This window comes from Aquila chrysaetos, chromosome 18 (genome assembly GCF_900496995.4).
Source record: "Aquila chrysaetos chrysaetos chromosome 18, bAquChr1.4, whole genome shotgun sequence".
Lineage (NCBI taxonomy): Eukaryota > Metazoa > Chordata > Aves > Accipitriformes > Accipitridae > Aquila > Aquila chrysaetos.
In genome coordinates this window covers 22,234,145-22,255,792 of record NC_044021.1, presented here as the reverse complement: position 1 = coordinate 22,255,792, position 21,648 = coordinate 22,234,145, and the positions used below count along the sequence as shown (strand labels likewise).

Sequence of the window (21,648 nt, the reverse complement as noted above, 5' to 3'; positions counted from 1 at the left end):
ACCAGCTCCTGATGCCACCAAGCTGAGTTTTGCCTTTTTTCTATTCCTTAGCTGCAGCAGCTCACATTTGCCTACAGTGCTGAGAAGCTCTGTAAAGCTGGCTACTGGAAGTATAAGTAGCCCCTACTGAACGTAGTGGCTATTCCTGCGCTGCTTGTTTGGTTGGCCCCAAAGCTGCTGGGCGGTTGTAGCCTGTAAGCACGGCTCAGGTACAGCTAGCTCATGTTTTTTGGGAGGCTCCAGATCCCACATGCCCAAACGCTTCCAGTTGGATGGTACATCTTGGACAGGCTGTCCAGAAGGCAGTTGCGTGGCTGAGAAGCAAGTGGGAAACTGCTGTGCTGATAGCTATTTTGGTATTTGCACGCAGTCCTAATTGATAGGGCTATTCATGTGGGGAAATAAGCATGTGTATTTGCAGAGTTGACATTTTTTTAGGGCACTGAGGAGACAGACAATACGAGAGTAACAGTAAGAAGAGCCAGAGTTATGTTACAACAGCACTGCTGTATTAGAGCGTTGCATCGTATGGGGCTTGAATTTGGTCTTTGCCTGAAAGGAAGCCCAGTGGACTGCAGAAGCTGGTATTTCCTAGTGGTGCAATTTCTCCTGAATTACAATTTGCACTGCTGCAGGATGGGGAGACATAAAATAAGGCTTTGTGCGCACTTAGCAATTAAAAATTCCAGTGCAAGTTACTGTGGGGTTGTTTTGAACTCAGACAATTGTCTTATGCCTGAGTTCCTCCTTCAGTTTTAATTGGATGTTTTCCACAGTTCCACAGTTATGCCTTTTAAAGGGATAAAGACATTCAGTAAGAAAGTTGGGAATAATTTGTATTACAAGACATGTAACTGTTGTTTCTGTCGTTGTTACAGTCCGCTGATGATAATTACACAGAAGATCACAACACTTGCATGCCAGTTACATGATGGTAAGAAAAGGAATCTTTTCCCATGTCCTGAAGACAGCCTTTTTATTCCAGCACATTCTGTGGTTGGGTTACGGAGCTGGTAAATGTAGTTCAGTGAGTTGCTCCAAATGAAGAAGAAAAATGCTTTGAGGAAGAAAATGAGAAACTTCAAGTTTTGATCAGTTCTCTAGGATGAAACTGTCTTTGCAGTAATGAAGACAACTGGTTTCCCCTTCGGGTGCTCTTCTTCCTTGGGGCCCAATTTGGATTTTAGCTAGTACCAGTATCTGCTGTTTAGCTGCTACAGTGCATTTCCATTAAGCTCTCTGAAGCTGTTCTTGATTCTTAAATATCAAGAGTTTGTGTTTTGATACATAGGTTCAGTCATTAATGTTAATGTAACAAAAATATGCTATCACTGATATATTTGATGGTAATATACTCCATGATTTGAGAGATGGAATTCAATAGCATTTTCCCAGCGCAGGGAGAAGCGTAGTTGCAAGCAAAATAACATTGTCTTCAGTCTTGTGCTGTGCTGTGACAAAGAACACTATTATTTCCCAGTAAAATGCCTGTGTCTAGTACAGTGCAAAGGCTAGAAATGTCAGTTGTCATCAGTACCGTTATTGCTCATGTCTGCTGATGTTGCAGTGTGAATTTCTGATGGTCCAAGGCCTGTTGCGTTATAAGCTGTGGGTGACTAAATAAGTAGCCTGCTATAGAGTTGTTACGATCTAGGATTTAGGTGATGGCCACACCACGGACTGCAGGGTCTGGCATTGTTCGCAAGCCAAGTTTACACAAGTGGGCCTAATGCTTTTAGCTGGCTATAATGGGTGCAGCTTGAAGCTTGGCTAATTAACCTTGTCGTTGACATTCATGTTGCTGAGGCTTCTCTGCTTCTGTTATTTAAGCTAGCCAGCTCAGGTATCGCTGCGTGCCACAGTGGTGTGCAGCCTAGATGCACACCTACCATTTTGAAGGTAAATGAACAGACAGAAAGGAAAAGGTAACAGCAGAGGCAGGAGCATTTTAAGCAAACCAGAAATCCTGCAGATTAATGATGGTGGAAAAGGCTCATTACATTGTGAACACCCATATACAGGGCAGTTGATCAAATGGAGGCAGCTTGCAGTTCAAGCATCAGTGACAAATTTCTATTTGTAAAAATTTAACACAGCTGCCCATAAATGGAAACAGACAAACAAAATACCCAGCCCTTTAAGTAATTAAGTGCTTAATTGTCTCCCTGGAACTCGTGCCCTCCCAGTATTTACAAACTGAAATAGTGGAGAGAGAAATGAGCAGCTTATCAGCAGTCTTTTTAGGAAATGGGTCTTGCGTGTGTGTGTTGGTAATTATGGCCAGTCCGTTTAGAACAGTAGTGTTAATTGATGCCAAGCCCCTGATCTTGTGAAGCCGTATATATGCATTGCTCAGCATCCAGTGCTGTGACTCATCCCATGGTGAGCTGTTCCGCTGAAGCCAGTGGGATTCCTCACAGGATGCGCAGCTACAGCTTCCGAGTGAAGGTTTTGAGCTATTTGCTATGAGCAACATCTGTTTACGCACTGGCCACCGTACAAGATTTCTCCGTAGTTTTCCCGGGACGGCGAGTCTGTGCTCTACCTCTGGCCCCAAAGGTCTTGTGCACCCAACAGGAGGTCGCCCTTCCAGCCTGGTCCTTGTACAATTCCAGACCATTACCCATGTGTGTGTTTAGGCTTGCTCCAGCAGCAGGCAGCCAGGCTGCTTGTTCACACCAGTGGAGCTTCTGTTCCCCAGGAGCCCGTTTCTCTTCCACTGCCCACTCCTCCTGCTGTGAAATGCTCCATTTCTCACCGAGGAGCCAGCGGGAGGCTTGTGCTTAAATGAGCCAGCAGCTTCTGGGAACAGAGGTTTTTTCCAGCCCAGGACTGTTAGTAGAGGCTGCTGGGGGCCGCTGCCCGTCGGTGGCATTGCGAGTTGCGTTGGGTGTGTGGGAATACCACGGCTGCTCTTCCTGGCAGCGTAGCAAGGGTGGGAAAGGGGGAAGGAGGTAAGGAACCGGGTAAAGAGGTGGTGTAGAACATGAATATACTTGACCTAGAAGTTAGGAATTGAACTGTATTACTACCACCTGTGACAAAGAAATCTTGAAGCTTATGGCTTTAGAAAGCTATCTGTGGGATGCAAACATAAGGCTTTGGGGATAGCTTTCACTGTTTGGCTTTTGGGAAGATCTAATGTGACTTTTGTCTCTCTAGGAATAGGACGACAAGCTGAGGAACTCACTGCTGAGCAAAATCGGCTTGCTGTAAAGTAAGAATTTAATTCCCCTAGTGATTTGTGTTTAATTTCATCCAAAGAAGTTTAGGGTTTGGGTTTGGGTTTTTTGTTTGGTTGGGTTTTTTTCCCCTTGGCAATGTCAGGACCAACTTAGTGGCCCGGCCATGAAAATGTTCCCTGCTTCTTCCCAGTCTGTGATAAGCCAAAAGTCCTACCTGCTTTTTCTATTGGCTTGAGGAGTTTTGCTTTTGTAATGCTGCTGTCAGTGCCCTCCTTACACAAACATAGCTTCTTTGCTGTCTTCCTTATTTCTTCAATCCAGGACTTTGGCCTTTATCACCCTGTGCCGGTCAGTAAAGCACTGAAGTACTTGGCAACATCTCACTGACTTAGATACATACTCCACATGCAACAAAACTAGTTTTTGCTGAATCACAACTCTTTTACATTCAGGCTAAGACTGTACTATATGGACTTTTTGGCTGTTGTCTTCATCCTATCTGTGATATGTTGTTTTTCCAAGTAGAATAGTCCTCTGTCAGCAAACCACTGCATAGTAAAAATCCATTTTGGTTTGACTCTGACACTTCAAGTACTGCTTTTCTTTGCCATAATTTTTGGAGGCTGAAATTTTATTTTTCCTATCTCCCTCGGTAATGTTAATACTCCTAGCCTTTCATGTTATGTGACTAGTCTTCTCATTCTTCAGAGGGAGCTAGCATGTTGATCATGTTTGAGTGCTTTTTATTTTTTCTATTTTATCTTTCAATACAAGCGCAGGACACAGGTGAATTTTTTTTTTTTTTTTTTTTTTTTAAGAATTAGTGTTACAGAATTAGTCTTAGAACCATAACTACATTTCTCCATGAAGTGTTTGTTTAAGGCCAAGGAAATTATTTCCTTCATTTCCAAGGCAGAAGATTCAACCATCAGAAAATCTGCCTATGAGCTTCTAAAAGTAAGAAGGGAAGGATTTCTTGAAAAGCAAAAATCCTGTAGGGAGACTCGTGTAACATTTGCTGTAACCCATAGCTTTGTGTCTATTTTTAAAGCTCACATCATAACATTTAACTGCAGTGGGCCCTTGTGACCATATGATTAATTCTAGTCAAATTCTCACCAAACAGGCTTTTTTTTTTTTCCTTTTTTTTTTTTTCTTGTACAGTAGATGAGCTCATAATAGAAAAGTACATGCCAATAGCTCAAGTGTCGGTGGCAGACAAGTCATAACTGAAGAGTTTTAAATCCCCTTTGGTAATACAGCCTTTTGTCTTCCCTCCTGTTCTTGGTCTGTTTTTGTTTCTCACTCATCCTCTGCACATTCCTTCGTGCATTGCTCATGTCTCCCCACCCACCCATGTGCAGAATCTAAGTTGAAACTAATGACTTTATTTTTAATCTCACTGTAGAGCTCAGAAGCACAAATCATGGACTCGATTTTGTAGAACAGAAAGATGAGCCTTACCCCAAATTGTTTGCCGCATGTTTCTGTGAAATGGTTTCACCAGAGAAAATATCATTCGGGCACTAACATCTACAATAACCAGCAGGGTGGATGCAGAAAATCCTGGCTAAGCTAACTGTTTATTCAAACTAATTCCACTTCAGAATAAAAGTAGGCAACAGCAAATGTTTAACTGTTGCTTAGTTTTTCTGCTAGAAATTTATGTTTTGGTCTGAAAGAATTTTAAGTGGGTTTTGGTTTATGCATGTCCATCTGTGTCTTGGACAGGAAAGTCTTGAAACACTGTGCCCTAGTTTCTGTTCTCATCTGGGTACTCTTCATTTACTTGGACGGTGACTATTAGCACATTTGTGGAGAGCACTGTGTATCCCAGTGCAGAATTTAGATGTTGGTGTTTTCTGCCACATAAAAAAAGCAAGCCCAACAGTTTACAAATTACACTAGCAGCGAGAGGCCTATGCAACTTTCTTTTTTATCCTACTGATCTGTGGCAGGGACAGTGGATCTTCTTCATTTTTACATCTAATGCAAAACCCCACAATGAACTTGTGGGGGATATGCACTTGCAAAATGGAAATAACGAACGTGATGGACTTTCTTTGACTTTCATCTTCAGCTGTCTTTTGATTTATGTGTTTTTTACCATTAGTTCCTTTTCCTGTTTGTGATGCAATACAGGCAATTACTTCCTTTATTTGCACAGGAGGACAGAGTCCCTTTTCATTCTCTTCCTCTATGTCTCACATCACTCTTCCCATTTTTCAAAAAGCTGAACTGAAGGGTGGGTGAGAGCTTCTCTCAAGCCTGAGAGTCCTGGTCTTAAGTGCTCCCTGCCCTGTGGTTTGCATAACGAGGCAAGGTACTGCATTGCACAGCCTGCTGAGACCGGTGTTACTCAGCTTGTCGTCTGCCAGCCCTTACTGGTCCCTGACATACTGGACAGATGTCCAAAAACTATTACCGGTTTGTCACTCCTGGTAGCGCTGGCCTGTTCAAAATGCGCAAGTCAATTTGTTTGGAGTGGGCATGTAAATTTATGACTGTTTCTAACTAAAATGTTTCTAGTAATAATATTACAACTTTTCAATTCGGTAGCATTCATTCACCCGTAGCTTAAGCACTTCCACATTACCCTTGCTCTGTCTGCCATCTGCCAGGCATCACCAGGATATAAGAGAAGCTGTGCTTCATCGTCTCCAAAACAGATCTAGTGAGCTTTCCGCTGGGGGGACAGTGGCAGGAGAGAGCTGGGGACTGAGGCAGACACTACAACAAAAAGCATTCGTGAAAGCCTTTGCTGAATTTTACCTTGTTTTGGTTTTCTTCTCTTTTGTCACGTGCGGATGATTTTCACAGGACAAGACCTTCTTTACTGGAGTATTTAAGCTATCTCCTCAATTTTATGAGCATCATAGCTGGGCCTTGCAGCAACTACAAGGATTATATAGCCTTCATTGAAGGGAGGCATGTGCACATGAAACTATTAGAAGTGAACTGGAAGCAGAAGGGTTATGACAGACTTCCTGATCCTTCTCCAACTGTAAGTTTTAAAATGACAAAGATTTATTGCAAAGGCCAGGAGAGTACAGCTTTGTAGATGATTCTCATAATTAATAACTCAGAAGAAAAACCATTTTTGGATTATCTTCCCAGTAAACGTTACAGTGGTTTTTTTCTGTGAAGTGGCTGCTGTTTTTATCACAGGGTCAGGGGTGAAGGGGCTAGTGTCTTCCTCTTCAATTCCCCAAATGCAATGCGTTTGGCTTGCAAAATGGGTCATTGGTTAATGCATGTCCTTTGTGCAGTGATGGGAACGGTCTGCAGGTTCTGACAGTGACAAGTTGCAGTTCAGCTCCAAGCAGAAGAGGAAATGTCAGAAATAAAAAGTCAAATCTCACCCGTAGTGCAGGAGATGGTACAAGTACATGAATCACAGGTAATCAGAAACTGTAGCTTGCCCGGGTGCTTTGCAAGAGAATCTCACACTTTAAGATGACTTGGAGGTCATTTTTCACATACAATTAACACTAATTTTTTTTTTTTTTTTTTAATATTACCTAAGACCTTCTTATAAAATGAACTTCTTGTAAGGCAGGATAACATAGCGTGAGAACCAGATTCCTCTCTTTTACCTTAAGGCGACACTGAATGTGTAGCTTTGAGTGTGTGCAGAATTTCTCCTCTGAAATTATATGCTTATATATACCTGATTCCTGTTGCACATGGCTGTGTTTCTACTGACTTCAGTGGTGTTACTTCTGACTTATATTACTCTGACTGAGGTCAGAATAAGGCCCGTATTGTGTTAGATGCAAGTCAGCAGAGAATACTAAAATTTGCATTGTAACCATTTAAAGATAATTGCACATTATTTTATTCCTGAATATGAAGAAGATATAAAAAGAGTACTTGGGATCAAAAAATGCATTGTCGTTTCAATAGTATATTGCACTTTTATTAGTCTTTTGAGAACATGAGTCAATTTTTACATGGTACCCAGGTGCCAGATTTACCTTTTTAATTATGACTGTATCAAGGAAAGTCTACTCATGATGTGTGTTTGAAATTGAGCTTCCACCTACTGACATGACTGTCAATAATATTAGTATATAGAAAGCTAGGGAGCGGTAGTAAAAAACAGTGTGGCGTAGCAGATACCCTATATCATGGGAAGGTATGCATGCTGTATAAGATGTGTGCTTTTTGGACATGTGATTTTTAGCAAGACCTCTGGATGGTAGCTGGGCAATAAGACCTACAATTGTTCTGAATACTGGTAGTTTTGGCTTCTAGGAGGAATCTAGTCTTTAGTTCCAGGAGATGATAGTCCATATAGGAAAGATTTCTCCTTTACATCGTAGGGTTTGTTTTTAGTTTGTTTCCTTTCTCATTTGAGGACCTTCACTAACTGATGTAGGAGTCTCTTGTGAAGTTCATCACCAATTTTGACTTCTAGTTATCCTTTGTACCTATCTATAGGTAGTTCAGTAAAACAAATTAGACCAAAGCTTTGACTGTGGCCTTTTCTTTGTTACCTCTTCTAAATTAATTATCAACTTTGTCACTGCTAACTTTATTGGTTCTTGAGGCACATTGTTTTTCTATGTCATGAGTACTGCCTTTTTTTTTTTTTTCCCCTTAAGCAAATGTTTCTAATGAATGTTTCATTGTTATTTGTGCTTTTTAGGGAGCAGTGATGTACAAGCTGTGTATCACACTAGTATCTCTCATTTTATTCTTGACACTTACCAAGAACTTTCCTATGGCATATATTATTGATAATGAATTTCTTGATAAAACACCCTTCTTGTCAAGACTTGGTTACCTGTATGTTGTAACACAGGCAGCAAAACCAAAGTATTACTTTGCATGGACGTTAGGTAAGTCTGACTACATCATTTATTTTTGTAGGTAATGAATAAGTTTATAAATGGGGGAGGAGGTCTGAAATATTGGGGGGTGAAATTAGTCCCTAGACCTCTAGTTCCCGTGGGAGTTGTACACATGTTCCTTTAGGCAGTGGACTCCACTGAAGTGGGGAGATGTCAAAAGTTTTGAAAAACATGCATAAAATTTCTTCTAGCTTGTCTGACATGCCCTGCCTCTGGAACCAAATCTGCTTTTCAGCTTCTTGCCAGTAATGTCAACGTAACAATTTCTTCTTATTAAAACTTTGTACCAAAATAATTTTTATGGGAATTCTTAGAAAAAAAAAGTTTGCCTCCTCTAAACCTTGATTTTTATGCTTTATTCATAATTTGCGGTTGGGAGGTTAAAATTGGTCACGCTGGCTCAGGCTTTACGAGAACGTTACAGTGCAAACAGACCTCTCTCTTCCTTTGGGGACATCTTTAGCACATGCATCTGTATTTGAAAGCTGTAGTGCTTTTTGGGGGGCCGAGGTTAGGCTTTGCCTCTAAGGCACTTTGTGATCCTGTACGCACGTTAGCTTTGAGTGGTCAGGAGAAAGGATTGGAGAACCATGGGGAAGGTGGGGAACGAAGGACGGGATGGGAAGGACCCAAGAATCTCTGCAAGGAAAAGAAGGAAGAGGGGTCATTATAGAGAGAAGCAAATTTTTTATATTGGGAGCCAGCTAGACTGGTGGCCAAAGTAATCTTTTTGTATTTTACCTTCTTCCTTTTAGAAGTCATCTTTCCAATCTTTATGTGAGGAGTCAGTCCTTCTAGGCCAGGCCAAAAATTGAGAGACTGAATGGTTTTTGCTGGTATTACAAGACTTTGTGTGTAGGGAAGATCCTGAAAGCCCAGCCAGCAATGTATGCACCTGAAACTGAGAAGAGTGTCATTGAGATGGGATGGAAAGAGCAAGGGAAACTCATTGCGAGGCTGTGATTAAATCGCTGGGAATAAAACTGACAGATCGAGGGAAGACAGCCAAGACTGGCATGTGTGGGATGGGAAAGCCTTTGGGATAAAGAATTGCTTGCTCAGAAACTTATTTTTGTGAGATCCAACTTTAAATTGTTGCCTCCATTTTTTCCGGCATTAAAAGTCCGTTATCAAAGAGATAAACTGAACTTGTATTTGTGACATGACTAAGCCATAGAGGCTGTAGAAATATCTTACAAATGACGGGGTTCTGGAAAAGCATGCATAGCATACTGGAGGGTGAGGCCTCTATTATTCACATTGCAAATCCAGGCAGCAGAACAGCAGACACTTTATCCTTTCGCAGTTAGCTCCCGGTGGCATGGCGCAGGGCATTACGAAAGTGCCTGCTGAAACGGCCGATAAGCTCTTCCTGTCCTCCGAAAAGGACAGTCACGCTATTGTGCAAGAGCTGCGCTGCTGAATTCCTCCAGATCCATGGAGAGATGGAAAATTCAGCTTCTCGCTGCGTTAGTAATAGTCATGGGAACATGGCTGCAAACCTAACTCAGAGCTGTCGATGAAACCAATTTGGGACTGAGCGCTTGCATCCAAGGAGCTGTGAAGGCGATATGCCAGAGCTGTTCAAGTCAGCAGGGAGAACTCTGCCGGGCACTGCGGAGTGTTGGGGTGTTGCGAGCAGTTCAAGGGTGGGCAATTGCCATTCTTCTGCGCTTCACACCTCGCTCTGCAGACAGCAGCTTGGGAAGCAAGAGGCGGATGGGTCTTGCTGTATTACTACGTCCCTGAATTTCTGGTTTCTTGCTTTTGGCAAAGAAACACTAAGTGGTCCCTGCCACCCTTGGAGCAGCAAGTTAGGAGCAAACCCAGGAGTCCCCCTGCTCTGGGGTGACAGTTATGTGCAGCTCCAGTCTCTGCGGCTGGGCAGGGTCCTTACTGATCCCATAGCAAGACACTGGCAGGCCATAAAGTAAATATAATTTCAGAGAGGGTTATTGGTGGTTTTTTGGTTTGGTGGTTTGTTTGGTTTTTTTTTTTGTTTTGTTTTTTTTTTTGTTTTTTTGTTTTTTTTTTTTTTTTTTAACAGGGAGAGAATTAAGAACTCGGAGACCTTTCTTTCTATCAGTAAAATCTAGCTCGTTTAGTAAAGTGGAAAATAAAATTGAAAACTTCAGGTTAGAGAAGGTTGCTCATTTATTTATTCATTTATTGTTACTCCTGTTGCTTTTAATTAGGTTCTCTCCCTAGTTTTGTGCTTTGGGATTCCTCCATGAGCTTGTGCTTGTATTCATAGCACTTACGAAGCAAAATTAGTTTTCGTTCTTGGGAAAGAAATGCTGACCTTTTTAAAGCGTAACTTAACCAGGCTTGTATTTTGTAAATATCTAGAAGGAAAAGCCTTACCTGTATTTTCACTTTCCTTTTTTTTCCAATAATCCTTGATGTTGGCTGCACCTAGTGAACCAGAAGTAACGAGTCCCTCCTGTTTTCTTAGTACAGCGAGAGAAGATTTCTGGCAGGGGTGCGTTAAAAGCAGGATCTTGAGAACCAGTGATGAGATGGCTCCCAGGCAAGGCTGAGAGGGGAGGTAGCTGACCAGTGCCCTGGGAAAGAGCAAGAGTGCAGCATGTGAAATGCCTACCGTTACCCAAGCTTTTTATTTGCACTTAAAGTAGTTAAGTCCGTAATGGAAGTTACTCAATATTCGATTTGTAGAGGTGGTGAGGTACTTAGGGAGGCACTGAGTGACAGGATTAGCGAACGGCTTTGTCTGAGGAAGTATGAAAGTAAGTCTCAATTAAAACAGCCATGTTGGAACTCTTAATAGGAATGGTAAACATATCTTTGAGATGCTACACTTTTTCTGAATTCTGGAAAACGCTGTGACATCCAGGTACCCTTTTGAGGAAAACACTAATTCATTTTACGTCAACTCTTGTATATCTATCTCAGATGGATAATAGAGGCAAAATAATGGGAAAAGTGATTTCTCTCCACTGTTGTTTTATTTTTATTTTATTTTATTTCTTCTGCCCAAGGAGTAGCTAGTCTTTCCTCTTGAGGAAATGACTCTTGTGTTGTCCTATAGCAATGCCCCTTTACCAAGGGGAAGCTTCTCTTTGAAAGGGAGGATGCTAATTGCTACAAAGCTGGCTTGAATGTGTATTTGATGCTATACTGACTTGTAAGAAAACATGACTCCTCCAGCACTCTGATTTGACCCGTTTTGCTTTGACATTGCAGCAGATGCAGTCAACAATGCAGCTGGCTATGGATTCAGTGGAGTTGATGAGAGGGGCACTTTCCGCTGGGACCTGTTGTCCAACTTAAATATCTGGAATATTGAGGTGAGTTAAAGGAGTGGCTGCATTGACATAATTATGAAGAAATGGGCATGATAACGGGGAGAAGCTTTGCTGGAAGGAAAGTAAGTCCATGCCAGCAGGCTGCCCCTCTTTAACATAGAGAGGTTTTGTATTTTATCTGTTGGGCAGATAAAAAGCATCTGTCACGCAGCCTTTGTCATGCTCTGTATTCAGGTTGCATTTCTAAATAGTTTATAGAAGGCTAATAAATGATTAATCAGATGTTTAATAAATGAGCAGTCAATTTCTCTAGATTGTGGCTGAGTTCAGCAGGTCAATAAATTGCTCGCAGCTATGATTCTCCACCATCTGTGGTGTATTCTGTTTAATTACTTCTAACAGTCTTCCACTTTTGTAACCCAGTTGAGATGGGTGGTGGTAGTGAAAGAGGCCACCACGAGTGGGCATTGCACAGGCACTTGCAAGGGCTGGGTCCCTGCACATGCCTGGAGTGCCTCCGGTAAACGGAGAAAAGCAAGGGTTGGAGAGATAACAGGTACAAACCGAGCAACCTGAACGGGAACTGGCAGGGCCACGTAGAGCTTACGTGGCTGCTGATCTAGAGCTCCATCCAGCAAACCACACTGTTTCTCAAAACATTTGTCGCACATGTTTCTTGTGACTGCAGTATACTTTCAACATCCGTTAGTCCCTTGTAAGCTATTTGTGTTTGTTTCTCTAATGCAAAAGATGGCCGATGTAATTTGTTTGCCCCGAAGAATATTTTGTGAATGCCAGTGGGATGTGAAAATGCTTACGTGACTGAGACTGCTTTCTAAGGTCTTCTTTTCTTTAGAAATAGGAGGAGCTTCCCCCTGTAATTCTGTAGTTATGATTTTAAAAGGAAAAGCAGATGAAAACAAGTTGACTGCTTTGTTACTGAATGATCTGTGACTGAGTGAATGTGCTGTAATAGCTCTTCTCAAAAATGAAAGAGCCCCTGTAATTCTTCACTGAAAGGTGCTAAAGCTAGAAGTATCATTATACATTGTCTCTTTCTCAACATCCTTCTCTGTCTTTTTTTTTTACCTTAATTAATCCTCAGTATATATCTCTTCTTGAGCAGTACAGAATACACAGCCCAGAAATGCTTTATACTCTTCGATGGCGGCAGCACGCCAGATACCACTCTGAGATCTTGAACCAATGTCTGATTCAGTTTTGGGGCAGGAGATGACTCCCGCCTTGATGAGCTGAGGCAGTTCCTGCTTGAAGGAGGCAAGTAAAGTGCAGGCGATACTCTCTAGTCAAGCCAAATTAAAGAAACGGGAGCCTTTGCTCCTCTCTACCCACTGAACTGTAAGGCCCCTCAAACCCTTTTTTCCTTCACTGCTCACACGGGCAATAGAGATCAGGGTGGAGAAATTATTTCCAGGAGTGTAAAACGGTGCTCTCCATTGATTTGGTCATGTGTGCGCTGAGGAAAAGGGAGGCTACAGAGACCATTACTTCGGGTAAGCCTTGAACTGTCACTTTATGCACCAACAACAAGTCCGGAGTTGAAGTTTAAGTGTGATCGTACAGTGTGTTTTAAGCAGGTATAGCCACCTGCATATGTAAAATTGCTTAAGAGTTTGGAACTTGAGTGCTAAATGTGGCTAAGAAATGACCTGATCTGTAGTAAAGATAAGCACGTGGCAGGAGCTGTGAGGGCATTAAAACGTGATGGGGGCTAAACACATGTGGGGGACTTGAAAGCCTTGGCAGCATGTATATTTTGACAGCCAATGACTACTTTCTTTCTTGGTAGCGTAACAGGGGAACTTAAAGGAAGCCAAAAGAGTGACAATATTAGTTGGAAGAGAAATTATATTTTTCTTGGCTTCTTTTGGTGCAGTAATGCAATTAAAATGTGGCAGTACTGCATTGGGAATTGCTAATCATTTTAACTCTTTAAACACAGAGGATGAAGTTCTAGCCTTCAGGATTCTGTGTGGAAGTGCAAAAATATCTGCATATTCCCCTTGGAAACCTTTGCCTTTAATCCATCCCGTGAGCCCTTGCCTTCAGCTGATATGGGAAAATAACGTGGTGTCGCTGAACCACGTCCCTGCTTGGTGAGGAGGTGCTCGGAGGTTTCTGTCAACAAGCGAGGAACAAGGGGAGCGGGGATGGGGAACCAAGATGGGTGAAGTTGACCAGGATTAGGGGAACTGACGCTGAATGAGTCCAGCAGCCCCCTAAAGCTGGGAGGACTGGTGCTGTCAGGAGGTACAGGTAGTTCTCCCAGGACCCTGGAGTCCACTCTGGTTTCTCAAGCTGGGCAGTGGACTGAGAATCAGCTTCTAAGTTCAGTCCTGAAACTTTTTGTCTGTGTTTTTCAGTCTTCCCCCTTCCTTCTCCAAATAATAATGCGTTTCTTTTAGTTTGTCATAACACTTTGTTTTAATAGCACTCTAGGGAAGTCCAGACTGCATAACGGGTGGCAACATATCTCTTCCAAAAATGAAGCTGTTTGTGAACTGAAGGGAAGGCTAAGCATTTAAAACAAGACAGATTTTCAGATTTCCTGTGTCCTGGTTTTGGCTGGCATAGAGTTAATTTTCTTCCTATCAGTTGGTATAATGTTGTGGTTTGGATTCAGTGTGAGAATAATGTTGATAACACACTGATGTTTTCAGTTGTTGCTCAGTAGTGTTTAGACAAAGTCAAGGATTTTTCAGCTTCTCATGCCCAGCCAGCGAGAAGGCTGGAGGGGCACAAGAAGCTGGGAGGGAGCACAGCCAGGACAGCTGACCCAAACTGGCCAACGGGGTATTCTATACCATGTGATGTCCTGCCCAGTATATAAACTGGGGCGAGTTGGCCGGGAGGGGTGGATCGCTGCTCGGGGACTGGCTGAGCATCCGTCAGTGTGTGGTGAGCAATTGCATTGTGCATCATTTGTCTGTCTTGGGTTTTATTTCACTCTCTTTTTGTTATCTTCCTTTTCATTATTATTATTATTAACATTATTATTAACATTATTATTATTAATAATAATATTTTAATTTTTATTCCAATTGTTAAACTGTTTTTATCTCAACCCATGAGTTTTACTTGGTTTTGATTCTCCTCCCCATCCCACAGGGGGGGCAGGGGGAGGAGTGAGTGAGAGTCTGCATGGGGCTTACTTGCTGGCTGGGGTTAAACCACGACATCCCACAATTTGAAAAATAACTAAACATTGTATTTAATTTTACAAAACAAAGTGAGATTTTTTTAGCAAGTGCCAAGTGTTAGTGGTGAGCAATCAGCCTAGTTAATGTCCCTCCCAAAACATATTAGTGTAATGATGGACTGTGGCACAGGCTTCACAACAGTTAGTTACTAGAATTAATGTATTCCATGTATCTCCTCTCTAATTTAAAATGCAAGTATTATTTTACAGCTTTCAGTGCTAACATTTCATATGAACTTCTTTCTTAGACTGCAACAAGTTTTAAAATGTACATTGAAAACTGGAACATTCAGACAGCTGCCTGGCTAAAACGGTAAGTGTAATGAAACAGTAACGTGCTGGTGAAACCCAAAAACTCTAGATGGCCTCGAAAAACATTGACTGGTGAATGTCATAAATATATAGTCTCTTGTCCTGTCTTTGTTTCCTGTGTCTGTAACAGTTGGTGGAATACAAGGGTATTTGGTGCTGTAAAGTTTTATTGCTGCAAATGTAAAATGCCTGCATTTTATATATAAGAAGGAAAGCCCAAAACGAACTGTTCAGATCTTCCATAATAAAAAGTAATAGCATTTTGATGGCATCTTTTAGGCTGCCGTTTCCCTCCATTATTCTTGCTGTACTGTTTCACTTTGCCATGTTGTGTTTCCCATGCGTATTATTACCAGAGGTGAGCCTCTCTGTGTCACTGGGATCCAGTTCAGCTAGAACTGGAGAGAAGTCAAAGTCTTCAGAGCCCCAGTGTAGTCTGGTTTGGAGTTACCACAAGATGTTTGCCAGGGACTCACTGTTTAGGATATGGAGAAGAGACTTCTTTATAGCACTGAGAGGATCTGATTTTAACCCATGACTGTTAAGGCACATATAAATACTAGTATTAAGTCCAAATTTTGTAGATTGAACTGTCTCTCGTTACTCGTTACACTTTTTGGCGTGATTACAGTTCGGCGTACAGTCAATGTGGTGTCTGAAATGCAGGCACGGATTTATTGTCGTTATCGTAACTATTTTTGTTGTTAAATATATACATCCTAAAAGTCAATGTCTACTATTTTTCGTGATTCAAATGATAAGTGCATTAACGTGACTCATTTCTTTGGAACACAGCATTTCAGTTAAACTTCAGATAGCCAAATAGACAGGTTGGTGTGTTTTTGAACTGGTATAATTTGCTTGTGTCTTTGGAGTAAGATTTTGGGCTGCTAAAGTTAGCAGGAATCCCCTGCTTTGCAATAGCTTCGCGGCACTCCCTGTTGTTCCCAGCGCTTGCCAGATAACAGTGCCTAAAAACACCTCTGTTCACCAGTGAAGGGTGGGGTCGTGTCTCTGTCTTTTGACTCGCTCTTGATCTGCCATCAGAGTTTTGAAGGGTAGTGTGTGATTCCAGATAGAGGTATAAAGGTGAATGAAGTCTTGCCTGCCCTCTGTCCCATTATTCAATTAAATGCTATGAGGACCGGGAGTATTTGTGTGGGCACTCTTTGGATACTCAGTGCGTAAATTCCATCTAAACCTCCATCTAAATGAACGGAGAGCGCCTCGTGCCCTGGTGTGTACCAGAGACAAGATAAGACAGTTAAGAAAACAGAATAAGACCTTACAAACAGAGAAGGATTTGAAGTGCAGCGTCCATTGTTCAGTTGTATTCAGCCTCTTCTTGTTTCGTTTTCGTTTTTGCAGCGTCTGCTATGACAGAGCTCCCTGGTACCCTACGGCTTTAACTTTTATCCTGTCGGCCCTGTGGCACGGTATCTATCCTGGATATTATTTTACGTTTCTCACTGGAATCCTTATCACACTCGCAGCCAGAGCAGTATGTACCTTTCATTGTTCTCTTCTAAGGCCCATGCTAGATACTACCCAGCTGTCAACTGCAGGGACCACCCTGACACGGTCAAGCAGCTTGTCCCCACTGTGAGCCCTCTTTCACGCCTTTGCGGGCTCGAAGTTCACCGAAACGTTGTTCTGTATTGATGCTCATCACAGAGTACCCCAGCAGTCATAAGCAGCACCAGTTCTGCACGTACTGCAACGCTGTCCCTGGCTGGCAGAGGAGACGTTGCTTGTGGGTGTACAGTTGGTAGTACCACCGGCTATGTCCGTGCAGTCAAATTAGCTTGGGATTCAAGGTCACGCTGGAGTCCAGACTTCAGCTGGGTCGTGATGCCTGTATGCTGGTGTCTGATCAGCCCGGGGCCCAGTCTTTCACAAGGAGCTGTTATGGGTTGAGCATTAGCCCAAACTTGAACTCTTCCACGTGGATGCAATTGATGCAGTAAACTGGTCTCTGTGTTTATGGGCCTCGTTTTAGGTAGAGTCACCAAAGACAAAACAGGTTTCCTCTCTCACTGTTGTTAAATTTATCACTGCTGATCTTTCAGGCCGAACCAGCCAGTTGTGCAGGGCTGGGAAGCAGCAGCGTTGTCTTTCAGAGCTTGACTATGGATAAATAACCAGGTCAATTTGAAAGGTGAATTAAACTAGTGATCAGTATTAACCGCTAAGGCTAGAGTGGGTTGCTGAACATGTGGTCTTAACATGTGCTTTGCCTCTCATTTATGAGGGTTTCATAGATGTGAAGCTAAATCAAAATCTCTAGGGAGCAGCACACGCTTGCAGATATAAACACGTATCTGTTCATTTAAAGTAGCTTTGTTTCACCGTTGATAACCAATAATAAATCAAAACAAGCAGGGGGGAAGATCAAATCATAACAACTCCCAAAGATATTGTGCCAGATATCCAGCATGAGAGTCTGCTTCTGTGATTATGATGGAGGAAATTAGGGGACACTTCTGTTTGCCACTGGTTGACTGTGGGATCTTGGGTATGCCAGTCAATACAATTCTGTCTTCCTACTCTCAGTGCTTTCTAACTGGTGTATAAACTTTTCTGTAATACTAATGCTGATGATAAGTGGAAAGTCATACATTACAATGTGTCAAGCGTGACTTTGCCTAAGAAATGAATTTATATTAATTTTCTGTTTACTTTTCCCTGACCTGCAGATAAGAAACAGTTGCAGACATTACTTCCTCTCATCAGTGCCTCTCAAGATAGCCTATGACATTATTACCTGGGTTGTCACTCAACTGGCCGTGTGCTATACTGTTGCACCATTTGTTATGCTGGCTGTTGAGCCCACGATCAAGTTCTACAAGTAAGTTCTCCCCTCTTGACTATTATTCTCCAGACCAGCATGGGCTTTTGTTAAATAACTCAAACCACACTGAAAGGCAGTTGGCATTTCATCAGATTTGAAAGGAGTTCAAACAGGATGCTTAATAATGTGTAAGGGGTAATTTTTGCACTCCTGTAACTTAATGAGATAATAATAATGCCAAGGCAGAGCGCTTCACTTCTCAGTCTTTCTGCATCCTTATGTGACTTTTCACATACTCAGTTTCCTTTTTCAAAACAGTTGAGTCTCAACCATTAACTGTGGCCAAGTCTGGAGAGGTCAAGAATAACGTAAATTGGCAATAGGAAGGACTCGATGAGAAAAGGCCAGGTTTCCAGCTGCTGGATGCGTAGGACAGGAGATGTGATCGGTCAGCAGGAGATAAGGAGGGTGCCTGGCAGAGCATTACTTCTAGAAATGAGCATGCTTTTCTTTTTGAGTACTTCCATAGGAAGTGAGTACTTCTCTAGGTTCCTTAAAAATAAGAAAATGCTGGTGTTGCAGAATATACTGAATATACTCTAATAAAAATAAATTGAAATAAAGAAATAGAGAAAATAATTTAAAAAAGGAGACTGGACTATATTGCTTTACTTTTTCATTCTACAGTGAACTGTCAACATAGAGTAACAGGTTTTGCTTAAGAAGACAGTTCCCTTCTCTAAGGTAAAAGACATAAAACTAGTAGTCAAGATAGCTGCTGTCAGTAAGTCTGTTTGAAGGGTGTTGAATTTTGACATTTTCTATTCCTGTTTCATAAAACATTTGATTTCAACATAGAAAATTTACCAAATAAAAATTACTCCAAATCTTTCTTAGTTCCATTCCTTAATATTTTTTGCCCTAGTGACTTTGAACATAGTTAACATTTAAACTTGGAGACTGTTAAGCAAGGAAATCGTAGGCCTTTGGACCAGGGCATGAATTTTTGGAACACTGCACACCTAGCAGTGGTCTTAAGCACCTTACAAGGATATTAAGAATTATGGTAAGAAGCATAAATGAGACCACAGGAAGGTGTATCTCTGTGGTTAAGAGCTGGACCATACTGCTCCCAAACATTATCCTCCCCAAGCTGCCAGAGCCTCATGTAATTGGTTTAAGTATTTTTTTATTTCTGTTCGATCTTGTGTATACTGAATTATTTGAAATAAAAATATTTGATATTTAATAAAATATCAAATGAAGATATCTGAGGAGTTGCCTTCAAAAACACAGTCCTTCTGTAAACTTGACCATCCCCAGTTAAAAGTTCAGTGTTTGGATTTATTTCAGATCTCAGCCCTTGGAATGATTTTTTTTTTTTTCTTTCTGTCACTTTTTTTATTTTTTTAAACTTGTACAAGTTTTATGTCCTAAGCATGAAGGATGTTTCTTCAGAATGTAGCCTTGTATACATACTCTAACATTAAAAGAGAGGTGGGCCGAATAAGACTGGGGTTGAATTACATGGGTTTATCTGAGCTGTCAGACTTTGGATTCTGGAGTTTGCTGATTGATTCCTTCCCTCATTAACATCCATGGCAACATTTCCATCGATGCCAGCAGGTACCGCATGCATAGGCTGTGTGAAATTCAAGGGTGTATTTTTGTGCTTTCTAGGTTGGGTTCACGCTTTCTGCATTTGCCCCTTAGCACTAAATTCTGCATGGACTTATTGAGGTTGCACAATTCATGTTATTACCAACAAAAATATAATATTCTCTTTCTGCTTTTGTTCCCAGGTCTATGTATTTTCACGTGCATATTCTAAGCATCCTGGTGTTGCTTGTGTTACCGATCAGACCTCAAGCCCACTCCATAAGAAAGCCTCAGAATCAGGCCATGCTGAACTCTGTTAAGAGCAAAGACAAATGATGCCTCCAAAGAAAATTGCCAATATTGGGAAAACAAACTGTCATATTGGAAACAAACAAAGAAGAAGAAAAATGGGTGGGATGAGGGTTGAAGTACAAGACAGGTGGCATTTCTATTGGTTGTCTTAAAATCTTACTGGACAGGGCAGAAAAGAGCCTGGATGACCGTATTTCAAATTAATCCAGTTATCAGAGATTTTTACAGGCAACGTTTACAGGCTCATGGGGCATTTTGATTTTTTTAATAAATATTTTTATGAAGTGTTTTTATATATTTAAACTTTTTCACACAGAGAGGCATTTTTTTCTCTTTTACAGGAATATACAGCTATTAATCAATAAATAATCTTGTTATTAGAGGGACAGGAAGCAGCTAGTGCAGAGTTAGACCAGCTGCCTGATAGCCTGGTGCTGTGGGCAGCTGGCAGGAGAAGCTTTTCATCTCTTGGCTACGGAGAGAGATGGCGCAAGTAGAAAACTGCGGACGTGGGGTTGCTCAAGGTGCTGGCGCTGACTTCTGCCCCGGCAGGGAGAAGAGGGAGCGGGACTTTCCCCGGCAATGCCCAGAACAGGGACTGCAGCCTGAGCTTGGCAGCAAGGGTATTTCACATCCTTTAACGTGACACCTGCTGGTAATGAGGGCGAGAAAATGTCCCTTGGGAATAGGTGTCTGGGAGCACTGGCAACTGGCTAACCCAAAATCTAAAGCCGAGCAAAGGCAAAACGAAAGAGGGGGTGTGGGGGGAACCCAACCTAGAGTAAAAGAAGGGACATACACCCTGGGATCTGTAGAGTTGTGCTTCTCTAATGACGCAGCTGGTGCTCATTGCTGCATCAGCCTTACTTTGCAGTTTTAGTGTGATGCAGCACTTCCATTTTGGTATCAAAATAACCGAGGAGCCATGCAGGTTTAGCGTTTTAAAGCTCGCAGTTATGGGTTAAATCTGAAAAAGGTTTGTAATGGATCAGACTGTTTTACTCAAAAACATCTCATCTTATGGAAGGGTTACTTTCCAGCAGGGTAACACTAATATGAAACCTGAACAGGAATTAGCATAGTCATAATAAGTCATTCTCTACAAAATACTGTGATCATCACAAGAGTCAAGGCAGAGTCCTGGTATGATCTTGACATGTGACTTTGCCTGTCGGTGCAAGTTTCCCTGCTTGTAAAGTCCTTAGCTTACAGGGATGTTTTGAGGCTTAATTTCTAAGAGCTTGTAGTGCATTGAGATAACCTGCTGCAAAATGCTGTGTCAGGTTTTCTTTATGTCTTTTTTTTTTTTTTTTTTTAAGTCCACTTACCCCAATAAAACAGGCTGGTACGACAACACATTGAAACCAACTAAAACATTTTTAAAATTACTGTTTTCCAGGAATGTTTTTATCAGCATTTTGTAGAAGCAATTCCCTCGTTAAAGTATTGGTATTGCTTTATGATCATTTAATTGATGTGTGACTGAGCAAAGAATCTGCTGTTTACTGCATTCTGATTTTTGTGTCAGATTAAAATTTTGCAGAATCCTAATGTTTTGGGAAGAAACAAATTGGTGAAACCAAAACAAGTTCCAAAAAAAGTTTTGTTTTGTTTTGTTTTTTTTTTCCTTTGATGGGAAGTTTTTGTCCTGTGACCACCTTGTGATTTAGAGCATAGTTCATGGAAGAGTTTATTTGGTAATTTATTTTGAAGGTGAGATGGGATTAAAAGGTAGATCTGAATAAACAAATTGCTTTGTGTCACTGCCTGGCATTATTAATCACAAATGTCTAATGTGAAAATGGGTGGGTGGGTGGGCATGAGATCCCTCACACTTGTGAGGGGGAATGTTCAGGTCTGCTGGATTTTACAGAGCAGCTGGGCTTTACGTCCTGCTCCTGCTGAAACGAAGACAAGACGACCCCCATTCGTTTTCATGGCGACTTTGTCCTTAACTTGGCCAGTCCTTACTTGTCCTTGTGCGTGTGTTCTCCTTGTGGCACCGGCCTCCGTTGCATCTTGGGCATCTAGTGTTTCCACTGAGGTCTGGCTGTGCCAGCCCTCTTTCGTGCGGGAGGGAATTGGGGCACATCCCCAGGGAGGATGG

The 21,648-nt window shown here is 41.8% G+C and overlaps 1 protein-coding gene across 4 annotated transcripts in view; it reads left to right on the top strand.

The window, feature by feature from the left end:
• The window catches only part of MBOAT1 (membrane bound O-acyltransferase domain containing 1), a 58,775-nt gene extending 37,484 nt beyond the window's left edge, over positions 1-21,291 (top strand). For 2 of the 4 annotated variants that reach the window (XM_030041984.2, XM_030041983.2), the window contains 9 exons: positions 879-934; positions 3,163-3,217; positions 6,006-6,189; positions 7,837-8,029; positions 11,246-11,349; positions 14,776-14,840; positions 16,208-16,340; positions 17,536-17,687; positions 19,433-21,291. In XM_030041984.2, coding sequence (XP_029897844.1) covers positions 879-934; positions 3,163-3,217; positions 6,006-6,189; positions 7,837-8,029; positions 11,246-11,349; positions 14,776-14,840; positions 16,208-16,340; positions 17,536-17,687; positions 19,433-19,565 — 1,075 coding nt within the window. In that variant the 3' untranslated portion in view covers positions 19,566-21,291. The other 2 variants (XR_005930819.1, XM_041118323.1) reach the window with 2 other exon arrangements.
• Positions 21,292-21,648: the final 357 nt, after the last annotated feature.